The sequence below is a fragment of the Platalea leucorodia genome (assembly GCF_965183815.1).
Source record: "Platalea leucorodia genome assembly, chromosome: 7".
In the NCBI taxonomy this organism is placed as follows: domain Eukaryota; kingdom Metazoa; phylum Chordata; class Aves; order Pelecaniformes; family Threskiornithidae; genus Platalea; species Platalea leucorodia.
Window position 1 is genome coordinate 56,930,859 of NC_138829.1, and position 22,389 is coordinate 56,953,247.

The following is a 22,389-nucleotide window of genomic DNA, read 5'->3' on the forward strand; positions in this document are numbered from 1 at the left end:
CCATCTGCTTCAAGGTGCAAACCCTCTCATTCACTGGAGCAGAAAGCAATTTTATTACCTACAGGACACCAGGATAGTAAGTCACTGAAGAGAAATTGGAAACACACAATGGTATTAGCATTAGAACTGTAGAAGTTACTCATTTATGAGAAGAAATACGCTTTTTTCCAAGCAATACGAGTGTGCTAACACCAATTCAAATGATAGTAGTATGACTAATAAATACTTTTAAAAGTGCATGAAACCAGAATGTGCTTGTTTCTTTTAATTGTCAGATTCACTCTTGCATCACAGGGGCTGTTTGATTGGTTTTAAATTACTGCTGCTATTTTTTTATTATGCATTCAGGCACTTTTAAGTATATCCTGTAGTTAAAGGCTAAAGGCACAAAAATTGTGATTTGGGTTTGGGAGGGTAGAGTTGGTTATCCTGTTTCAAAAAGAGAATTCAACCCTGTATGTCTCAGTCTGCATCGTTGTTGTGCTGCTGACAGTTCTGCCTGGCTATGTTGTCTGTTTAAGGCTGATTCATGAGCAGTCAAAAACGTAGCTCTTTAACTGTGGAATTACAGAGCTGCTTTGTGGGTTTCCATTTTCAGTGTTAGGGAGTTTGCAGGCTGGGAATAATTCGGGACAAGCAACTCCACTGAAAGTTAAGTTGCAGTCTGTTTATGAAAGCTCAAGGTACCTCCAAAATTATCACCAGGCACTTGAAAACTTTCACTGAAGAAAAAAGCATAACAAAGAAATGTATTCTTTGTTAAAAAAAAAAAAAAAATTGCATCTAATTGTTAAGCAGTAATCAAATGGACCTTCTGTAAGGGATTTAATAGAAAAGGAGGAAAGAGCCTTGTGCAAAAAAACAAAGAGAAGCTTTGAATAGAGCCCTGATTGAAAGATGGCAAATGCTAATTATGTGTGGGTGTGATAGAAGTTAATATTCACTGTCTCTGCCCACTAAGGGTCTGCATTCACTTTTTAAGAGCTGTAATTTGACACCATATTTCATATTTTAATTGTTTCAAAGCAAACACTGCTCTAGGGACCCTAGCTGCCATGAGAAATAGCGTATCTTTTAACCTGACATGTTTTGTAGGAGAAAAGGAAAAAGGACAATGCTTAACAACACATCTTGTGTTTAAGACCTGTAGGCATTAGTAGAGCCATTAAGAATAAACCTCTTGTGTATTTGATTTAATAGTGGGAGTACGATTTATATGTGGACAAGGGCATAACTAATCTTGCATTGGAAATTAAGAGCAACTCCCCCATTATTAGTAGAGACATAGCAGTTTATAACAAGTATTGGAGGAGAATCGGACCCCAGCAGATGGTACAGTAGCTATCATATACTTCCCATATGGTTGCTTTATCTGACAGTCCCTTATTGCTTCTGATGGCTCCTAGCGGTCAATCTTTGCTGAACTGGGAGGCCTGTCTTTCTAGAGCAGAGAGCCTGATGATTTTGTTTTCTTCTTGCTCCCATGTGAGACTTGCACCTGATCTAGAGTGGTGTCAGCCAAGTGTATTGTGAGATGCTTTGCCCTTGCAACTCTGTTTCATATGAATTATTATGGACTGGAGATTCAGTGAGATGATCAAATAAGTTACTTTCTCTCTTACTAGATGGGCTAGGTATATTAAGCAGCCAGTAACTCTGTGTAGGACTCTAGGTCTGGGAGGAGTGCTGTCTTGAGCATCTGGTTTCTTCCAGGAAGGAAGATTTTGACAGCAGCTCAAATGAAGTCTCCCAGTCTCGCCCTTCACTGAAACAAAGTCTCTGGTGGCAGGCTGCATCCTTCCCTCTTCAAGGATGACTTTATAATCCTGTCTTGTACTTTTGATTGTTTGAAACAAAAAAACTTTATGGAGGCAGGGAACTTTGAGAAGGTTTTGAGTTTTGCTTTTTTCTTTTCCGTATTTCTTTTCCCCTGCATTTATATTTTTTCATGAACTATTTCTTGAGCAACACAACGATGAGCCACTCTAGGAGGTGGGGAACTGGAGTTGATACAGAAAGACAGGTTAATGCGATGTCATTAAACTCTTCTCAGACTGGTTTTTGTCTTTGCACTTCAGGCCTGTGCAGCGCAAGCATGTTTTCAAACAAACAGACTTGCACTAGAAGAATTACTGAGAAGCAAGGCTGAACATTACCTAAGAACAGACTCTTTCTCACAGGGAAAAACAGACTTACTTTTTGAATTGCTAATTCTGCTTAATAAAACAAAGTCCTTATTTAGTCCCTAACAAACCCCCAGTTTTTCTACTGAATACTAACAGTAGCAGTAGGTTGAGAATTAGTCTGAAAATTAATCACAGTTGTCCTGGTTTAGTTTGAAAGTCAGTTTCAGAAGCACTTTTTCAGATCATTGATTTAATAAACTAGGAAGCTTCTGGGCATTTTCTTTTTTTCATGACCTATAAACTGTATTGTCCAGAAATCTAATTATGGAAAAAATTACTACCTTGATAATTTAATTAAATGTATGTTTCTATATGTACAGCCCAACCTGAGAGCAATCTGGACCCTCTATAACCATGATAAATGTGTATCCCGTCACTAATAGCAGAGTCCCTTTTCTATGTAAGAATTTAATAGGTAGTAGGAGATGTTGGCTCCTGTTATGCTTGGGTTTTATGGAAGCTGAAGGAAAATGGCTAAGATTTTCTCTTCATCTTCTTGAATGATGGAAGTTGGGGCTGGTGGACATTTCCTCTGCAGCAACTCAGCTGAAGATGCCCTTGGGAACTGGGACCTATCCAGATGGTATTGGCACTTATCATTGTGACACTTCCCTGTGGCAGTTAGTCAGTTACTACACAGTACCTGTTGGACTGTTGAAAAAAATCACAGCAGCTTGAAAGCTCTTCTAAATCACAGAAAAGAGAGAAAACCTTAAGGCCTGGTCTGAAGCCTGAAATTTGCAGAACATATCAGCAAGCACATAACATCAGTGACTGAGAGGGATTGAGAGTCAGATGAGGTTTGCAACTTGTTTGCTGGCCAGTCTCCTCTTGTAGACGAAGAGGGGGAAGTAATTTGTCTCGCAGTCTGAGATTTCTCTTTCCTTTCTAGCCGCTTGCAGGCTTGCTTTTATGTGACCCTGCAGTATCATAATAATGGTCCTAGGTGAACATGAACATTTTTTCTGCCTTCACCTCTTTTTCTCTCCTCCCACCCATCCCAGATGAAGTGGCAGGTGGACTGAGTGGGAGCAGTGTGAAAATGAATGCAGAGAAAATGTGTGACTCAGCAGTTCAGCAGGGAGCTGCTGAGTGGAAAGGCAACTCTTCTCCTCACGCACTCTGGCATCAGGTTCCTCTTCCCTCAGAGATGAAAATAGGCCATTTATGGATGGAGCTGTGCAGCCCGCCAGGAGGGAGAAGGGGCTGCATATTCTTCTCGGCAGAACTTATTCAAGTAGAGATGAAAGTTTCTTTTCCAAGTTTGTTAAAAATGTTGCTAGTGAAAGGGGAGAGGCATTGGACTAGAAATACTTAGACCTTGGTTTGCTGCCTGGCTTGCTCACAGGTTTTCTGCATGACTTTCCTCCTTGCTTCCTTTTTCTCTTGATGTGTCTTTCTGTTTTGGTAATCAAAGCTTGGCTTCAGCAGCAGCCAGATTCTACCAGCAGAGGTTGAAAAGTGCAAGTCTCCAGTGCTTTTCCTGACTTGTAGATGACACCCGTTTCCCTCTCTGCACTGTCGTTTCAAGAACTCCACAGAGAATGTTTGCCTTTCTCAGAATGAAGACTGCTGACTTTAAGCATGCTAGCTGCCATTCATGGGCAAGCAAGTGCAAAAGAAAATTGATGATATCTGTGAGTTGTCCTCTGTCACACTGTAAATTAACCTTTCTCACTCAATATTTAGGGAGGAGACATTGCAGTGTCTTGCTAAGCAGTTTTGTAATGATGCAAAAAGTTGTGGTATTTCATTATCAGTTTCTGTGTTTTTCTTTTGGAAGGGAGGACTGAAGTAGATTTTTCTCTATAGACTAAGCAACAGCAGGTAGACACTTTGTATCAGTGGTCGTACTTACTAAAAGCTCAGTTTTAAAGCTGTAGTGTGCATCATTGTCACCACATTTTCCAGACTTGTGTTCCAGAGTTTGATCTTTCAGGTGAACTTTTTCTCTTTTGGCTGGTGTAAATAACACGCAAAAAAAAAACCAACACACACTACCTCCACCCCAAAAAACCACCACCAACAACAACCAAAGCCAAAACCCACAAACCTATATGGGAAGGTGTTCCCTTGAATCTTCAGAGAGCCTGAAACACTATCACTTGAGAGCTCTTGAGCAGCTACGTTTCTCTTGATGGGCCTATCAACCCAGGAATCAGTGAATTAAATACCAATTCTTGGTTACTTCCAGTGTGATCGTTTTAGCAAAAACGTGCAGCTTTTCCAAATAGAATCCCTGAAATTTATAAATTTCAGTTGTTCCCCACACAGCTATGAGTACCTGTAGCTTGGCCCCACTAATTCTTATGGTCCAGGGTAGATACACTTAGTGCAAACTGAAAGCATTAGAAATCATAAGCTGAATTTCATCTCAGAATAAGTAACATAGGAGACTGACAACCAGGTTGCTGATATGTAGACTGAGTCTTGATGAAGTTTTCCATTCCTCTGTAATGTATCAGAGATGGTAGTTACAGCTGCTTGGACCTCTTACTTGGATTAATGGTATGTCAGGCTTATTTCTTCTTTAAGCTCTGTTACACAGAGAGGAGAATGAAGTCTGCAGTTACAGTTTGCAGTCCAACAAAGGACCACTGGATGAATCTAAGTGGCTTCCAGTTAGATAACAAAGTGATTTTAGAATTGCTTTGGTGCCTTGCAGTGTTTAGTGGTAAACTTAGTGGGATATGTGGATCTGTTGTTGCTAGTGTTCGAATTGAGCTGTCTGGTATCTTCTGAAGTAGCTCTCTATGTGGTTTTGCATTATAAATGCAAGATCTACCAACAAGTTCTTGGCAGCTAAAACTTGGGACTTTTTCCAGAGTGGAATCAGAAGTATTGAGGCAATTACATTGTTGTAAATCCCCTCTATCTCCAGTCAGGCAGTAGTAGGTAGCTGTAGGGTGCATTTGAGAATGCTTTTCTTCGTAGCTCTTAATCTGGATACTTTTAGGGACAAGATGCTCTCCTCCCAGTCAAAGTTTTTTTCAGCCATTTGGAAAAGGTAGATGTATCGAACTCTTGTAAACAGAGCAGGTTGGGGATCAAGTACAGTAGAAGTAGTCAGTACCATATCGTGACTGGGAAGGTAAAAAAAAATAAAAATAATGGAGGAGCCAGAGAGAAAGAGCTGTCGTCTTAGGATAACAACAAGTGTTGGAAATAGCATTCGCAGCTTTCAACAGAGCTCATTAGATCTTGAGTGTCATTTTTAGCATAACTTGTCAGATGAGTTAGGAGTGCAGAGAGCATCAAGAAAAACTAAGTCTTTCCTAGGTGGTGAATTGTATCCATCTGTAAACAGTAATGATGCAGTTTCTGTCATTATGTTTAGCTCCTTAATATCTGAGACTGGCTGGTTATAAAGAAGTTCAGTAAAAGTTTGAGTTGTAGAATAGTGACCCACCAGTTGATTTCCTGTGGAGAGAGGAATATAAGTACACAAGCTTTGTTTGCCGTGCGAGTATGAAAGGTCCCTTTCCTCTTACCCACTTCCTCCCGTACCACTGCAGTGCAAAAGAAAGATTGACTTTTGGTCCAAAAGCTAATTATTCTCTTTCCATCCTTCTCATACTGCAGTGGCAAGCAAAAAAGAGAATGTCTTCTCAGCCAATACCTTTCTCCTAAAGCTCCATTCTTTGATTAGATGAGCTGTCTCTTTACCCTGCAGCACAAGCTACCTCTAATTCATGTGCACTCTGAGACAGCTCATTCAGCTTTTATGTGCCTTGCCATCATCTGGACTTCCCTGCAATCGGTGTGTCTTATGACCTGCAGATTTAACAAAGGTCTTGACCAGATACGTGAAGTACAGTGCCAGGTCTATGTCCTGTGTGTGCAATTTAGGTGCGTGTGAAAATAAGCAATTGATTTGCACACTCATATCAGTAGTATACATTCATCTACTGTTCTCTAATCAATAGCAGGTCTCCCTAGCAGTTAGATGGAAGTCAGAGACAGTGATTTCAGTAGGCAGTTGCATTTTGATATCTGAAGATGCAGAGGCTATACCTGGATTTAGGACTCTGGTGTGAAGTGTTGGTAATCTTGATGGAGGTGAAGTGTTGCTGGCATGTTCACACTTTGTAACACTTCCACACTGGGGTCCCTTCCTATGGAGTAAATTCCTGCCATGCACAGCCATCGTGAAGATATAGACAGGTTCAGAGGGATATGGATCTCCACACACGTAAAACAAATATGGGACAATGCAGCTGAGCTGCTGTGGCGTGTTGACTGCTGCAGCTTGAGAGTTGGCAGAACAGGCGAGGCCTGTTTTTTGCTCATATCTTGTGTGTCTGGCAGGTAGTTCCACAGAGCTTGGGGATTCCACCACGAATGAAGAAGAAGCCACCATTAACAAAATCTGTATTTCCCAGTGAAAAGGCAGTATCACCCAATCCCCCAGAAGCATAATTCCCACAGGTGCAGTGTGATGGATGTAAGTAAAAGTCTAATAGCTCTATGAGCACTATATTTTCATTACTGAGGTACGTTTTATTTCTCTTATAAAAATCCTTCTGGTAAGGAACAAGTCTTTTTTTTCATCTCAAAAATAAATTGTTAAATTAAGTCTGCCAACGGAGCTGTGTCAATTCCTTGAGTGTTAGCACCCATGCATCAGAGAGGACACAAGTTCCTTTTAAAGTGCTAACTTCACTAGGAAATACAGCCAGGATATGTGGTCGGGGGGTGGGGTGGGGTGTTTGCTTTGTTTTTCTCTGAAGGCTCTAGGTATGAATCAGTTGAGTTACAGAGCTGCTGATGCCTCACCCACGGCAGCATTCGATTGGATCATGGCATGTTTGTTACTGCAAGGCATTGTTGACTTATTTATCATTACTACAGTGACTTTTAGTGTTTCAGTTAAGTTACTCTAAGCATATGTTTTTCTGAGAGTGTATATAGCTATTCACGTTTCATTCTTCTGCCCTTTATGTACCCACATGTGAAGTCAGAAAAAGGAAGAGATGGAGGCACAGGGGCTTTAAAATGGGCATTGTCTGAGTTATGGAAGCCAGCTGTTACCTTGTGCATGAAGAAAGATGTTTCCCTGTATAGATTATTCCATAGCAAAGTGTTGTGCCATTTATTTTTGGCAGCTTGTACTGGTGGCTACGTTTAAGGAAAGTATACAGGATAAATGGATCACGGGTCTGATCCAGAAAGTTCCTTTCCCTGAACAGCAAGAATGTGGTTAAGTTTATGGTGCTGTTCTGAAATTTCAAGTTGCTTTAACAAGCCATATGGCTGCTACAGATGTCAGAGACCTTTTAATTCTTCTGCCAAAGGGATTTTTCCAGCAAGCATAGCCCTGCATCAAAGCAGAAGTACTCATGGAACTTGAATCCCAGTCTCCATGATGCAGGAATTCAGGAGGATGTCACATGGATGTTAGATTTCACTGTCAGTCGAATCACTAGCAGAGAAGAGGCTTAATTCACTCCTCCTGGATGTAGTCATCCTTGTCAGCTGTCTCAAGACCTTTTAACTGACCTTGACACAAGAAAACTTTACCGATGTCTCACTCATTTATTACCTAATCTATGCACTGAAAGAAACCAGGGCCCATTAGGGCAAATAATACAGGAATATAGGATTGCAAGATGAAGTGTGAATGGTAATTGAAGTATTGTTTAAAGCTGACATAGTTAAATCAATAGAGAACCCTCGTTGGGAATCATATATTTGTAAAAAATCTCATCTTTTGTTATGTGGATTAGCAAATTTTTGGGTGGACTTTAATTAATCCAAGGCACTTTCTTTGTATACCCAAGACATGAATCTTAATTTATACATTTATATGTATGAATTCAGACAGCTCTCCATTGTTATAGTTCTTGACCCTGTGCCCCCATTGCTTTTACTCTATTAGTGAAAATATCTGTTGATAACAGCTGAACTGTATCAATTCAGCAGAGCTGGAATCCTGAACTCCTAGGTCTGTAGACCAGATCTCTACCTTATGCAGTGAAAAAAATTGAAAGTAGAAGTAGTCTATTGTCCTTCATATAGGGCAGTCATGAGAAGGAGAATGTGACTCCTGCAATTGTACAGCTGTTGCTAGACAACACTGGAATACTGGGAATTGGGCCTCTGGGCTGTGGAGAGGCGTAGATCCCCATGGTTACAGACACAGAGCGGTCCCTTAACTTTGATGTCTTTGTTCCACAAGGCGTGTGGTTAAGTGGCCTTCACATCGTCGTATCAGAGTCAGGGTTCTGTTTCTAACCTACACAGAAATGACCTTGTAAAATCTCAGGCTGTTAGAGATACGAAACAAAGAAGTTCTGTTTACCTGCTGCATAAGACAGGTGAATGAGCTTTTGGTCAGTTAAAAAAAAGGTCTTCTGAAATATGAAACATTGTAACTTATAAAAAACAGTTAAAGCTGAGCTTGAAATCTGCATTCCCTAGCTCCTTGTTCTGGTTGTCTTCCCAAAGATGTTTTAGTTCTGCTCTGTGTGTATTTTATCTTGAGCTTTGGGGAGGGGTATCCAAGAAAGGAAGTAGTCAGGATTTGGAAAAACAGTAAACAGGTTCATTAGTCATTCTTAGGAACAGCCGTGCATTATTTAATGCAGATAAAGGAAAAGTAGGACTTAAAACATGCTTAGTGAAAACGGAAGGTTAGAGACTTCAGGAGCAAGCCATAATAAACTGTATGTAAATAGATATTTTCTTAAGGGTTGTATCTCAGACACAGGTGTATGTCTTTTTGTATGGATGGCAAAAATAATTTCTGACATCAAGATTCTGTCCCTGCTAAATTTCAAATTCCTATTCCAAAACACAGAGCATAAACATCCCACAAAAACAGGAGAAAAAAATTAGGAAACATTAACAAGGGTTTTCCCCTCAGTTCTTGTCCAAATCCAGTGAGACGTGAAGCAGTTTGGAAGCTTGAAAATTTTCAACTTTAACTGTTAAGTTTTAACACATTATATAAAATGAAAACCAAGGTCAGCCTTGAAAGTATTTAGGCAGCCTTAACTGTGGCTGCTTAATGTGGCCACTGTGCTGTCCTGGAGAACTTTGAGTCCAGCTCTATGTAGCATGGTATCAGAAGTCAGGTGTTAAGCATATGGTCAGTGTCCCTGGTCACCAAGGACTGCATCTAGGCTCTCTGTGTTTCGGGGGGAGGGGTGTTTGTCATGGACTGTAGATTACCAGTTGGAGCCTGGGGGACAGAGAGGTAGAGCTGCCATGATCTTTTGAGCTATATTGCAGAAACTGTCTGCTTTTCTTTGAAAAGTGCTATTTTCAAGGTGTTGTCTTCCAGTATTAAAGACATATAGATGAAAGTGAAGGAAGCTTCACCGCTGTGAGAAATACAGCCTGGAATTGTTGACACTTCTGATTTTACCTTTTTAGTTCCATATTTTTCCATGTTTTATTGACCTGTATTTAATATGAAATTTTGATAGTGTTTATGCAAATTACTGTACTGTGTCCTTCCTGGCAAATAGTCAGTTAATTTCAGCATATACCTGTGGTATGACATACATGGGTATATGTCTGTGTAGATGTACATTCGCTCTGTTTCCTAAGAAATACCTGCGTAAAGACAATTAAAATAGCTACATATAACCGGTTATACCCAGCATGCCCTGCTGCGGCCACTACCCATCATAAACTGACTGGAGATATTTTGCAAATGAGAAACCAGTAACCTGAGCTCCTGGGGAAGTACCTGATGGTACCTTGCAGGTGCTCCTTCTTGTGTCTCTGGGTCTCCCCAGTCATTACACAAGGATGACTCTCTTGTTGCTTGGCAGCTGTGAGAATGGAGAATGTTGTAGAGGAAGCCATCAGCATTTCCCAAACACCTTTTTCTCTTGTGCAGGGATGGCTGTCCTAAGGTCTGTTTCAGTGAGGGGAGGGAGAACAATCACAGAGTGGGAATAAGCATCTCATGTTCCTGTCCACCATCACATTTTTGTATTTTAGAAATCAAAACAGGATATTTTCATGAATCCTTACTGTACTAACGGCCAGACCCTCAGCTGATAGATGGATCCTATGGTTCATTTGCCTAATTAGAGCTGCGGCTAGTTTATGGATGCTTATCTGACTTAGAGTTACTATTGTGAGATATTTAGAGAAATGTCTAATGAGAGGAACATTTTGTAGAAACCTGACCTCAAAAGAACATGTAAGGGCCAACAACGTAGCCTTTCCCTGGGGCACAGGGGGCTGGCTTAGGCTTAAGGCTATAGTGTTGTACGTAGGGCAGCCTTGGGGCTTTCCTAATGTGGAAAGATGTAAATCAGTAGTCCTTAGGTCAAATGGGTCAGATCTTTCACTCCTTTTAGCTTGTAAATTGATTTATATCCACACAGTCTGTGTTCAAAATACTGTTACTGAGGGACTAGCCACTCCAGTGCATATTTCCACTGAATGAAATAGCATTACAATGTTATTAAATAGCTCTTGAGTATGAATTCATCCAAGAAGTAGGTTATTAGAATAAAGCCTATTTTATTAGTGCCTTAGGACACTAAGCCGAAATCCAGAGCCCTTGAGCACTATTCAGACACATAACATGAAACAGTCTCTGCCTCAGAAATTTATAATCAAATTAGACAAAGCAGACAAATAAGGGGAAATAGAGAAATTGAGGCAGGGGGGGACAAAGTGGGTTCTCTGCCACCATGTAGCCAGGAAGTGTGGAGCTAGGAAATAGCACAGATGGTTTCTTTTAAAAAGTAAAAATGAAAAGGTGCAGCAATGTAAATGAGAATTTATTAACAACAAAGCCCAGAATCTGCACCTCCGGAAAGAAAGGGAAAATAATTTATCCGCCTACACTGACTTTTTTTCTGACGAAGGCAGGTGAATACAGCTGCACTAATAGAGTGTGACGCTCACAATCCTGAGCTGCACTTACTGATGCAGAACTGAAAGGTAACCACGTCTCTAGGAAAACAATAGCCGTTGCAGGCTCTGCGGTGGTTGCAAGGGTTACGTACTACTCATTCCCTGCACATGTCTTTTTCACGTGAAGGTCTTTGCAATCCAGCTGTTATGGAGTCAATGGATGAAGCCGAAGGACAAGAAGGACAGCTGAACAGGAAGGAGCAGTCCCTGAAAACCTCCCAGAAAACTGCACTGCTTGGTTGGGCTGCCCGGTGGAATGGATTAATGCCTGGAGACAGCATGTATCTGTTTGTCCTCTCACAGATACTGGTAAGGCAGTTTGTCATTGGTTTGAAATGCTGGGACCCTTCTTTTAAGCTTTGTTGGCTTGGGAGGTTTCCTCCTCGTTCATTGTAGATGTGGCAATGGACATAGCTGCAGTCCTCTCATTTCTGCAGCCACCTCTCACAGCTGCCTTTTGCAAACAGCCCTTGCCTTATGATGTCCCAGACTCCCATCCCATTCCCTTCCCCTCTGCAAATGCCTCCTTTGCCAAATGACCCATCTCCCAACAAATCCATCCTCTGTAGCTGCTACATATGGGGGTAGATAACTACCTTGTTAAAAAGTGGATTGGGAGGTGTATCCTTTAAAGTTGCAGTGTGCCCTTCATGGTCAGGGATGAGGGTATACCTCTCTGTGAGGGTGTTAAATATAGCATCATCACTTTTGTAGTTTTATGTTAACTGTGGTGTGTGCAGCAACCTTAAGTGGTTCAAATGAAATGTTTCAGCATGCGTATGCTTGTGTGTGTGTATCTGTTTATAGGGATACCTGTGTGAACATGGCTATTTGTGAGAGCTTTGCATAGCATGAGATAGGCCTTATTAGTCTTTTAATAACATACAAAATTCATTGAATTACCAGTTGTGATCTAAAAGTAATAATGCTGAAAGTTCAGAAGTCAGAGGTATGTGTTGCTCTTTTGATGTACAGGCTACCATGGGCAGTCCTTTTGCTAGTGTAGAACAGAGTAAGCTTACTTAACTTAGTGATATGCATCTAGCTAATGGTAGCTGAGCATTTAGCATTCAGTCTTTCTTCTTCTTAAGCTACAGCCTAGAAAATACCTGACAACTTAAAGCAAAAATGTTGGTCAGCATGAGATCAATGAGAACTAAATTAGTTAATTATGCAGTCTTGAAATGAAAATGTATGTTTGTATAATGAGATGCTCATTATGTATTTTCTGATTGATTACACAGCTTCTCTGCATGATGCTGTGGTACAGCACTTACGGGACCATCCCAGCAGCTCAGAATGCCTTTGACCTGCTGTCTTACCTGCTTACCCCATTTAAACAGTTTTTGTCAGATCAAGGGGAGGTAAGTCCCTGTACTCCTCGCTGATTATATAGTTGATGTCAGTAACCTTGGGTGGTGCTTCTAGTATCTCTTCTGATTAAAAGTATAATATACATGTACTTCATATAATATAGCAACTGCTGCGTTGTATGTGTGTCCTGAAACGGTGAAAAGAGTTTTCTGAAAACAGATCCATATTTTATCTTCAAGATACAGGGCTGAATTTTTGGCTATGATGTTAGATCAGCACAGCAGATTTTTCATAATGTGCAAATGATTACAAATGAAACAAAGCAATAAGAAATCAGCCCACTAAGGTTTAGTCCACAGTAAAGGGAGAGCTGGAACTTAATTTATTAGGATGGATAGAAGCTTAAATTCTGGAAGACTGGATCAACCCACATAAAGGGTGCAAATCACAAGATACTCAGTCACAAAATTCTATTTTTGTTGAGTGTTTAGAGCATACCTATGTGCAGTAAAAGTATTTCAGGGGTACTAGGTGTACAGATTCAGTTATATCTACAAAGCTTCCCCAGTAAAATTGCTTAGCTTCTCACCATGACATAATGACACGTATACCAGTATGATTCATCTGATAAATTACTGGGGTAATTATACCCAGTGCAGATTCCTCTGGTATGGACAGAACCTTAATTAAATGGTGAGCAGCTACTTTCATAAATCAGGCAAAATATATTAGCTATCAGAATGTTTAGATTCATTGTACATAATCTTTGTAGCAGAGGCTGTGCAGTACAAATAGGAAATCTGACTCAGTGCCTCTTGTGGCTGAAGTACAGTGGAGACCGTTTTCCGTGTTTGCTTAACAATGTTTATGTGCTGCATGTCACCTGCTCTTTTGTTTATTTGAAAGAATCACTTTTTCTTTGACCTTTCTTAGTTTATTATGCACAATCAGAGCTCTTCATAGAGCATTGCCTGTATCTTATTTGCAGTGGGTCAATCATTAACAAATTGTTCCTTACAGAAAATCTTGATTTATAGGATTTTGACTTAAAATAAGTGTTCAGTGTGGAGGCAACTGATTCCTAGAATGCACCACAGGAACACCGCAAGTATGACTCTATGCAGATGTTCATGCATTATCTTTGAGGACTGTTTATTATAGCACTATTTACAGTGCAAATTTAGACTTGAGAACAGTAAAGGCAAAGAAATCTTCTGATGTTAAAATAAGCAAATGAAAGCTCTTAACTCTAAATTTCTCTTTAGCTGTACTAATGGTTCAGAAACAAAGTAGAAGTCCTTGCCCACCAAAGCCCATTAGAATTGTATTTTGCACCTACTAATGAGAATAGGCTGAACTCTAAAGTACTTAAATATGACTAAGACACCAGAGTGAATTTCACTGCTGGTGCTGTGAATGAAACTGATGATATTTCACAGAATGTGTAGAAAATGTAGAAAAGTCCTCTGTGGTTGGCTTCTATGTAAGGACCCACAAACATGGGAACAATAGTAAACTTTCTTCAAAGCCCTTTGCCACAGTATAAAATTACACTGACTGTGGCAATGAAAGGCGGGTCTAGGCTGCAAAATTGAATCTTGGATCCAGATCTCAATTTTGGCAATGCATGAGGGTAGGAAGCAGATTTCCTGTTTGCCTTCACAGTGAAATCTGGTTTTTAGACCTTTTGAGATGCTGGGCCTTAGAGATGGTTTCAATTTCAGTCTTCTCCAAAGCCTGGCATTTTTCTCTTGGTAGTGGTGGCTTTTCCATGGCCAAGAGTATGGTATGACTAAATCTACATCGGAAATCCAAGAATGAATACACAGTTTGCCAAGAACATGCATGCAGACGCTATACGATGCCCCTAAGTACTTTATGAATCATTATCGATTCTGTTGTTTCACAGGACCTGACTAGAATTGGGAGCATTGTGGTATCATACATCCTGCTGTCTTTAGCTTCTCTAGGACTGTTATTTGTAGGATCTCTGGTAAGTTATGATGCTGTGCAAACTATATTCATGCCCTTTTTCAGTGAGTTTTAATAAGATGTCTAATTTACCCAAAGTTGTTGATGTTATGCCCAAGTTGATTGTAAAGCAACATCTTTGGGGCTATTTCTGTATAATTACCTGCTTGCTTTACACAGAGGAATCACGACTACACTTACCCTTACTCAGTTTCTTGATGAATCGGGGATTACACTGATGGCTTTTATTCTTTCCATCCACAGATGGGCAAACTATTTTTACTTAAATAGAAAGGATGTGGTCCAGTAGTGGGACCATCTAATATTGCTGCCTTATGAATTGCCTGCAGAGCATCCATTGACTTAAGTGGCAGAAATAGCTGTTCCAGAGCACCAGTGTACTTGTGAATGTAATGCCCTTGTTAGATGTAGGCCAAGGCCCCAGCTGCAGAACAAGATTAGTGGCGTGACTACAATTAAATCTAGTTAGCTGTCAGCTGTTTGGAAGCAGGAGGAGTGTATTGTGTTTCTCCACTGATTGTGTAACTGGCACAAAGGTGTGTGCTAGATGGGAAAGCTAGGGAGAATTCCTTCTTTTTAGGGAGCTCTAATCGAACATGACTTTTCATAACCTTGTATACTGTTCTGTTAGAGTGGGAATGCAGTTACTGAACATGCAGGTGGAACATCACCTTCAGTCCTTACAGCAGTGCACCTTCAGGCAGCTCAGGAAGCTGAAGCTGTACCACGTACATGCTATTTGAGTGATGCACAGTATAATGGAGTACATCATAGAATCACAGGACTGTTGGTGGGAAGGGACCTCTGGAGATTGCTAGTCTAACATCCTGATTGAAGCAGGGCTGTTGCCAACACTCAATAAGGTCAGCCATGCATTTTTCTACACAGGTTTTGAAAACCTCCAGGGAAGGAGATTTATCATCTGTCTGGGTACCTGTGCCACGACTGCATGGCACTCTTGAGGAAGAATTTTTTCCTAATGTATGATTTGAATTTCCCAAAGCTGAATTTCCAAGCTGAATTTCTGCAGCTTGTGGTCATTGTCCGTTGTGGTTTCAGCTGCCACTACCAAGAAGAGTCTGGCTGCATCATCTCTGGAGCTGCCCTTCAAGTAGTTGCAGGCTGCTGTTAGATCACCCAGCCTTCTCTTTGTCAGGCTGAACAAGCCCAATTCCTTCCACCTTTTTCACAGGTCATGTGCTCCAGACCCCTGACCTCCTTTGTAGCCCTCCACTGGGCCCACTCCAGTTTGTCCTTATCTGTCTTAAACTGGAGGGCCTAAAATTAGACACAGTGTTCAAGGTGCAGCTGCATCAGTGCTAAGATGGGAATAATACCTCCTTTGATTTGCTGGCCACACTCCCTAGTAGGAAGTTTGTCATATTGCATACCATGGTTAAGTTCACTCAGAGGCAGCACAGTGGCAAAATCTTCTGTTTAATGTGTCGGGTGAATGCGCTTTTTAAAACCATTCACAAGGCAAAGTAATTAGTGTTAATGGCTCCGTTATTGTGGTCATTGATGTAAGCAAGGAAGTTAGCTGGGCTTATGCAATTTTCTGCTTTTTTGATGCTGCTGTTCCTTATCCAGATTCATTTTGTCCTCAAAAAAATAAACTTCTGGTGATTTTGTAATTGCAAATGTTAAAAAACCAAAAATGAGACATCTGAGAATTGTGATGAACTGTGTGAATTCTAGGTAATTTTGCAGCCAAACATTCTGAGCTGGAAATCAAAATAGCAGGAGTGTGATTCTTTTGTATATCCAACCTACTTGTTGCTGGATGGAAACATTTTATTGCTGACCCATTCTTAGCACAGCAAGTAACTTTAAATGAAAGCTCTCTGTGACCAAAAATTCTGATCTCAGTTTGAACTGCTTTGCATGTGTAGTAACTCCTTGCAAGTGAAGACTTAGACAGGTGTAGATGAGAGCGGACTTGGCTGATTTTTAAGTGTTGGTTAAAACTTGTACAGAAAACAGTTTTATAACAGTTTCCATGTAGTCAAGCTTGCCCTGTTTTGTATTCCTGTGGTCTGTGCTAAGTCTCCTAGCTAGAGTGGAGGCATAAATGTCTCTGTGTGACAGCCTATTCTCTGGACAAGTCGCAGAGAACCAGAATATAAGAAATGTCCTGTGAGATCAGGCCAATGGTCCATCTTGCCCACTATGTTCTCTCTAACAGTGGCATTAGGAAGGAGAGGCTGTTTAGAGAGAGCAAATGAGCCTTGTCCCTTCCTACCTGTCGTGATTTAACCCCAGTCAGCAACCAACCACCACACAGCTGTTTGCTCACCCTCCTCCTCGATGGGAAGGGGGAGAGAATCAGGGGGGTAAAAGTAAGAACACTCGTGGGTTGAGAGAAGAAGAGTTTAATGATTGAAATAAAATAATAATAACAATAATAAATCTTAATGAAAAGGAAAACAACAAAAAAGAGAGAGAAACAAAACCCAGGAAAAACAAGCGATGCAACCGCTCAGCACCCGCCAACTGATGCCCAGCCTGTCCCTGAGCAGTGATCACTGCTGCCCAGCCAACTCCCCCCAGTTTATATACTGAGCATGGCGTCATATGGTATGGAATAGCCCTTTGGCCAGCTTGGGTCAGCTGTCCTGGCTGTGCTCCCTTCCAGCTTCTTGTGCATGTCCTCGCTGGCAGAGCATGGGAAGGTGAAAAGTCCTTGACTTAGTATAAACACTGCTTAACAACAACTAAAACATCAGTGTGGTATCGCATTATTCTCATACTAAATCCAAAACACAGCACTATATCAGCTACTAGGAGGAAAATTAACTCTATCCCAGCTGAAACCAGGACACTACCTGCCTTACTCTCTGACATAGAGTCTTTGACTCAGAACGGTTTGGGTGGGAAGGGACCTTTAAAGGTCATCTAGTCCATCCCCCCTGCAATGAGCAGGGACATCTTCAACTAGAGCAGGTTGCTCAGAGCCCCGTCCAACCTGACCTTGAATGTTTCCAGGGATGGGACATCTACCACCTCTCTGGGCAACCTGTTCCACTGTTTCATCACCCTCATCGTAAAACATTTCTTCCTTATATCTAGTATGAACCTACCCAGTTTAAAACCACTACCCCCTGTCCTGTCGCTACAGACCCTCCTAAAAAGTGTCCCCATCTTTATTATAAGCCCTCTTTAAGCATTGAAAGGCCGCAATAAGGTCGTCTCCCTGGAGCCTTCTCTTCTCCAGGCTGAACACCCCCAACTCTCTCAGCCTGTCCTCATAGGAGAGGTGTTCCATCCCTCTGATCATTTTTGTGGCCCTCCTCTGGACCCGCTCCAACAGGTCCATGTCCTTCTTGTACTGAGGACTCCAGAGCTGGATGCAGTACTCCAGGTGGGATCTCACCAGAGTGGAGTAGAGGGTCAGAATCACCTGTTTCGACCTGCTGGCCACGCTTCTTTTGATGCAGCCCAGGTCATGCTGCTTTGCAATTTGAAAACATCTGCTTCTATCAGTATTTAGGGAATAAGGTGTAAAATAGTCATTAGCAGAACATTGAAAATAATGTAATGATGGAGCTAAACAGGGTTTCTAGAATCCCAGCCTGGTGGACAACAGAGTTGCATGAAGACAGTTTTCTTTATTTTCCTTCTTTCTCAGCTGAGTGATATATTTTTTTTTCTTTTTTTTTTTTTTCCATAGGTTTTAAGCAATGTGCTGCCTAGAGGGGACCTTGACATGGTCTTTTACCTTAAGGAGTGCCTTGATGATGAAATCTTTCTTTCCCAAATGTACCATTCTGTCTTTATAGATGGACCTGATAGATCAGTCCCACACTGATGTACATACTAGGTGGCATACCAGTGAAAAGCAGCTTATGCATTTTTTTATTGAGCAACTGTGGTAACTTACAGTAATGCTTTAGTAGTTCCCTGGGGAAGGGAGAAAATGTGCCTTTTTATACAGGTACTTTGTTGCTTTAATGCAGAGCAATGAATGTTGGGCCACCTAACAAGGCTGAGAAATGGTGGTCAAGTGGATTCTCAGAAGTGACACCAAGAGAAAACAGGCCCTGTCCGGTCTGTGTACTTGCTGAAGTCTGGTTCATGCCGGTATTGGGGAATTTGTGACTCTAATACATCCAGAGCAAATTTTTTTAGGAGAGCAGACCTCAACTAAGGTTTGAGACGCTTTTCTGAGAATACCCAGGTACCAGAATGTGTTGGGAGGTTAGCAATCGCAGTGAAAATAAAACACTGGATAGAGTGCTTGAGGCTTGTATTAGTGATGTCTGTTTTCTGCCTCATAATCATGTTTTAAGATCCAGGCAGCTGCAGAGAACCGGCATAGAGTTTTTTAGTCCTCCTGAACGGGTTTTCAGAGCTGACTATTCTTCCATTATTTAGTCTAACTCCATCACTTTTAAATATAACTTAATGTCTTCCAGTGTCTTGGGCAGCTCCTTATTTACCACACACTTTCAATCTAAAGAAAAGCTGCTTTGTTTCTAGGGACTTCTTGTTCCTGTGGATTTACAGTATGTTAAATCACCAGTAAAATCAATCCTGTGTCACCATACCAGCTCTAGAATCTGTAATACATAATTGGTACTTAGGCCTTCAACTTGGCCCTCGGCACAAGTGTTGATTTTAGCAACAGCAGCACTCTCCAGCAGTATGAAGTCGTTAAGCAGATACTTTACACTGTGAACGGCTCAGCTGTTACAGTCTTGCATTATGTGAAAGAACCATGCCTAGTACTGTGGGACTGCCAAGCTCCAGAAGTCATCTTGGGGAATGAAAATAGAATCAGATATTCAAGCTTCTTGCTTGTCATCCAACAGGCCAAGTATGTAGGACACACTTGGTTCAGATTTGGCGCCAAATTTGTGTAAAATAAAAGTCTAGTAATCATATTCCTATGTTTGCTTTTGTAATTACTGTGTACTCTGATTAACTGAAACAAATATTTTGTGTGAAGTAACCGTCAAATGAATACTGCTGTTTTGTGAGAGTCTAACATTTGCTAAAGCTGGCTATGGACAGAAATTAAAACTTGTTTCACTTCCTTTCATTCTTTCTCAAAGAAATGAGAGTACATGAAGACACACAGGCACAAGAAAGTAATTGTTTAAAATCCTATACAAGCTAATGTGCTTTAGTAGCCTAGGAAGAGAAATTTGACCTTTTTTAATGGCACGTTTTCTGAATTCAACTGCCCATTTAAAAGCCATGTAAGAAAAGGACATGGGAGGCTTTACTTTGGAAAATACAACCTGTTCTTCTTAGTCTCAAAAGGATGCATGGCAGCACAATATATTTTGTATAATATTTAACCTGAGTGATACTGCTCCTAGTTCAATGCTAGAGGGATGAAGTTGGCCTAAGATTCCAGATCCTGGAATTCAGAGGTGGACTTGGAATTTTTACCTGAGGCCTGTGTGTAGGATTAAACAGTCTACTGGTGCAATCTCCAGATCATTTAGTCTGCCGCAGCATCCATGCAAACCAATACCGTACAGTAATTCTTTAGATCCATGCCATTTCAAACCCTTATTAGTTTATATTATAAACTTTAATATTAAATTTATGTCCTAGAACTTTACAAGATTTATTATTTAATGTCTATACCTTGTTTAAATCAGATAATTAGATTACAAAACAGCCTTTGCCACTGGCCAGAAACTGAAATGGACATTCTGACCCTCAAAACCAGACGCATCAAAATCAGGGCCTCTTTCAAAAATGATTAGTTTATACATGAATTCGGGGTACACTGCCAGATTATCGAAGATGTGCAGTTCAGGAAAATTATGCTTACTTTTCTTAACCCAGCTATATCTAAATTTTACATGGAAAGCCATGAAGTCAGGAGAGGTATGATTTGTAGTATAGCATAGTAGATTTTTATTTTCTAAACAATTCTAGGAAGGGTAAGAAACTGAACAAAAGGACAGTGTTATCACGTTGGCTTGCATATGATGGTCACAAGCACATTCCGCTTCCACTGTATCCCCAAGTTAAGCCTGGCCAGCTCTGTGGAAACCTCTGTGGCTGAAAGCAGGTTTGAATGGGTAGATGTGAATCCTTGTAACATGCACCACAAAGCTACTCCTGCATGGAACATTCCTGTCCTCTGCAATATTCTTCAGTTCTAATATATTATAGTGAGCTGGGATGCTGCCCTGAAGACCCGCCCTCCAGGCTGTATGGAAGGGCTGGGAACAAGCAGAAAGCTTTTTTAAATGTTTGTTTCCTCCAGTTTTGGCATCTACTCAGAGCCCGTCCAGACCCCCCCTTCCCGCTACAAGAGGACAGACGCCAATCTGTGAGCCGGCAGCCTTCATTCACGTACTCAGAGTGGACAGAGGATAAAAATGAGGATGACTTCCTAGATTTGGATCCTGTACCGGAGACTCCGGTCTTTGACTGCGTAATGGACATTAAAGCGGAGACAGATCCAGCTACTCTAACAGTTAAATCCGTGGGCTTGCAAGAAAGGTAGGGTAGATGTGATTAATAGGGGAAAGTCTGGTCCTAGATTTTGTGGATTTAGGAGTTTTGTGCCTAGTAGGAATCTTTATTGCCTTCATGAATGTCACTTTCAAATGTGGTTTTAAAGCCAAGCACCTGCTTTATTTCCTGTCTTGTTTACAGTCCAACTGTAAATATAAACATATTGGCCAAAAACCATGCAGTTTCTAGACAGCTGTCAACAAGTGTTATTGGAAAGCATCTTTTCCTTCCTTGGAAATATTCGTTTGTATTTGATCAGTCTCTTGCCATTCCCCAAGAAGGCAACGGCATAGCATGAAATCCACTATAGCTGAAAGCTTTTACCTCTGAAAGAGGTGGATGTTGTTAATTTTTTTCTGTTACTCATGCTGGAGGATTAGTCCTTTCTCCAAAAGCAAACCATAGAACAAATGGTAATCTGTAATAGTTCTCATATAAATGGGTTAGTCCCAAAGTAAATTAATTCCTTTGAAATTAACCTAGTAATGAAACTTTGAGGTTAGCTGGTGTTCAGTCCTTGAACTGGCAGGGTAACATTGCTTCTCAGAGAGACTCACAGCTGGGAAAAGGCAGCTCTAAGATAAAAGGAAGATAGGAATGATGCAGTATTGATTTGTGTTGCGTTTCTCCATCTTCACTTATACATCTCACAGAAAGGTCACCTGTAATGGGTGAACTTTGAAAGGCCCAGAAGCGGGTGAATTCCAGAATGTGTGAGCTGGGACGGGAATGTTCAGCGGAGTTACCGAGTGTTCAGTTGGACTGAACTATCCTTACACTTTCATTCATCAGATTATTTTATTTCACTTTGCCAGTGTGTTTGTGTGTGTGAGTGAATGGATGAGTGAAAGGAAGTACGCCAGACTTAGCATCCTCATCTCTGAAGCTGAGGTTGGTTTAAGATTCCAGTCCTTTTTTCTGTGGACCACAGGAAGCCTGAGTTTTTATTGTTGACAGCCTGTATCTTTTTCTGTTTCATGTTCTTTCAATTGTCTTAGTGAAAGAGAACAAAGATCTTGAGGATAGAAATCCCATGAAGAAATTCTGCAAAGGTGATGATGTTATGAATAAGAATGAAGTTACTGAAGGGCCTAACATAGCGAGTTATCACCTTTATTTCTAGATTTCCAAGCTTAATTGGAGTTTACAACCGTAGTTAATTCTCATATCTAAAACTTAAAGGGCAGAACTTAATTTTTAAAAGGTATAGTGCTGAGTTTCCAAAGCGTCACATGACACAGTAAAAGGGAATGTTACAGAAGAGGCTTTTAATTTGCACTCTATGAGCTTAGAATTTTTTTTCTTGCTTTATTCTCAGTTACAACGTTTGTCCTAAAATGTCCTACCCTTTATTGTTATATTCTTCTACTTTAAATATGAGATTGCAGTAACCTCTGGGGCTTGTCCCTGAACCTGCGGCTATCAGTGAGTTTTGCCATTGTTTTTCATTATGGGCAAGATTGAGCTTGAAATGCATCACCATCCCTGATTTCATTCCATCTCTCCCATTTTCAAGATGCTGACATTTCTT

The 22,389-nt window shown here is 40.8% G+C and overlaps 1 protein-coding gene across 1 annotated transcript in view; it reads left to right on the forward strand.

Moving 5' to 3' along the window:
• PTPN5 (protein tyrosine phosphatase non-receptor type 5) overlaps window positions 1–22,389 on the forward strand; it is a gene marked incomplete at its 3' end in the record, with an annotated part of 63,168 nt that overhangs the window by 13,320 nt on the left and 27,459 nt on the right. The window contains exons 2-5 of the mRNA XM_082317355.1: window positions 11,197–11,378; window positions 12,314–12,433; window positions 14,293–14,376; window positions 20,605–20,843. Of these exons, the coding sequence (XP_082173481.1) occupies window positions 11,197–11,378; window positions 12,314–12,433; window positions 14,293–14,376; window positions 20,605–20,843 (625 nt within the window). The remainder of the gene's footprint in view (window positions 1–11,196; window positions 11,379–12,313; window positions 12,434–14,292; window positions 14,377–20,604; window positions 20,844–22,389) is intronic.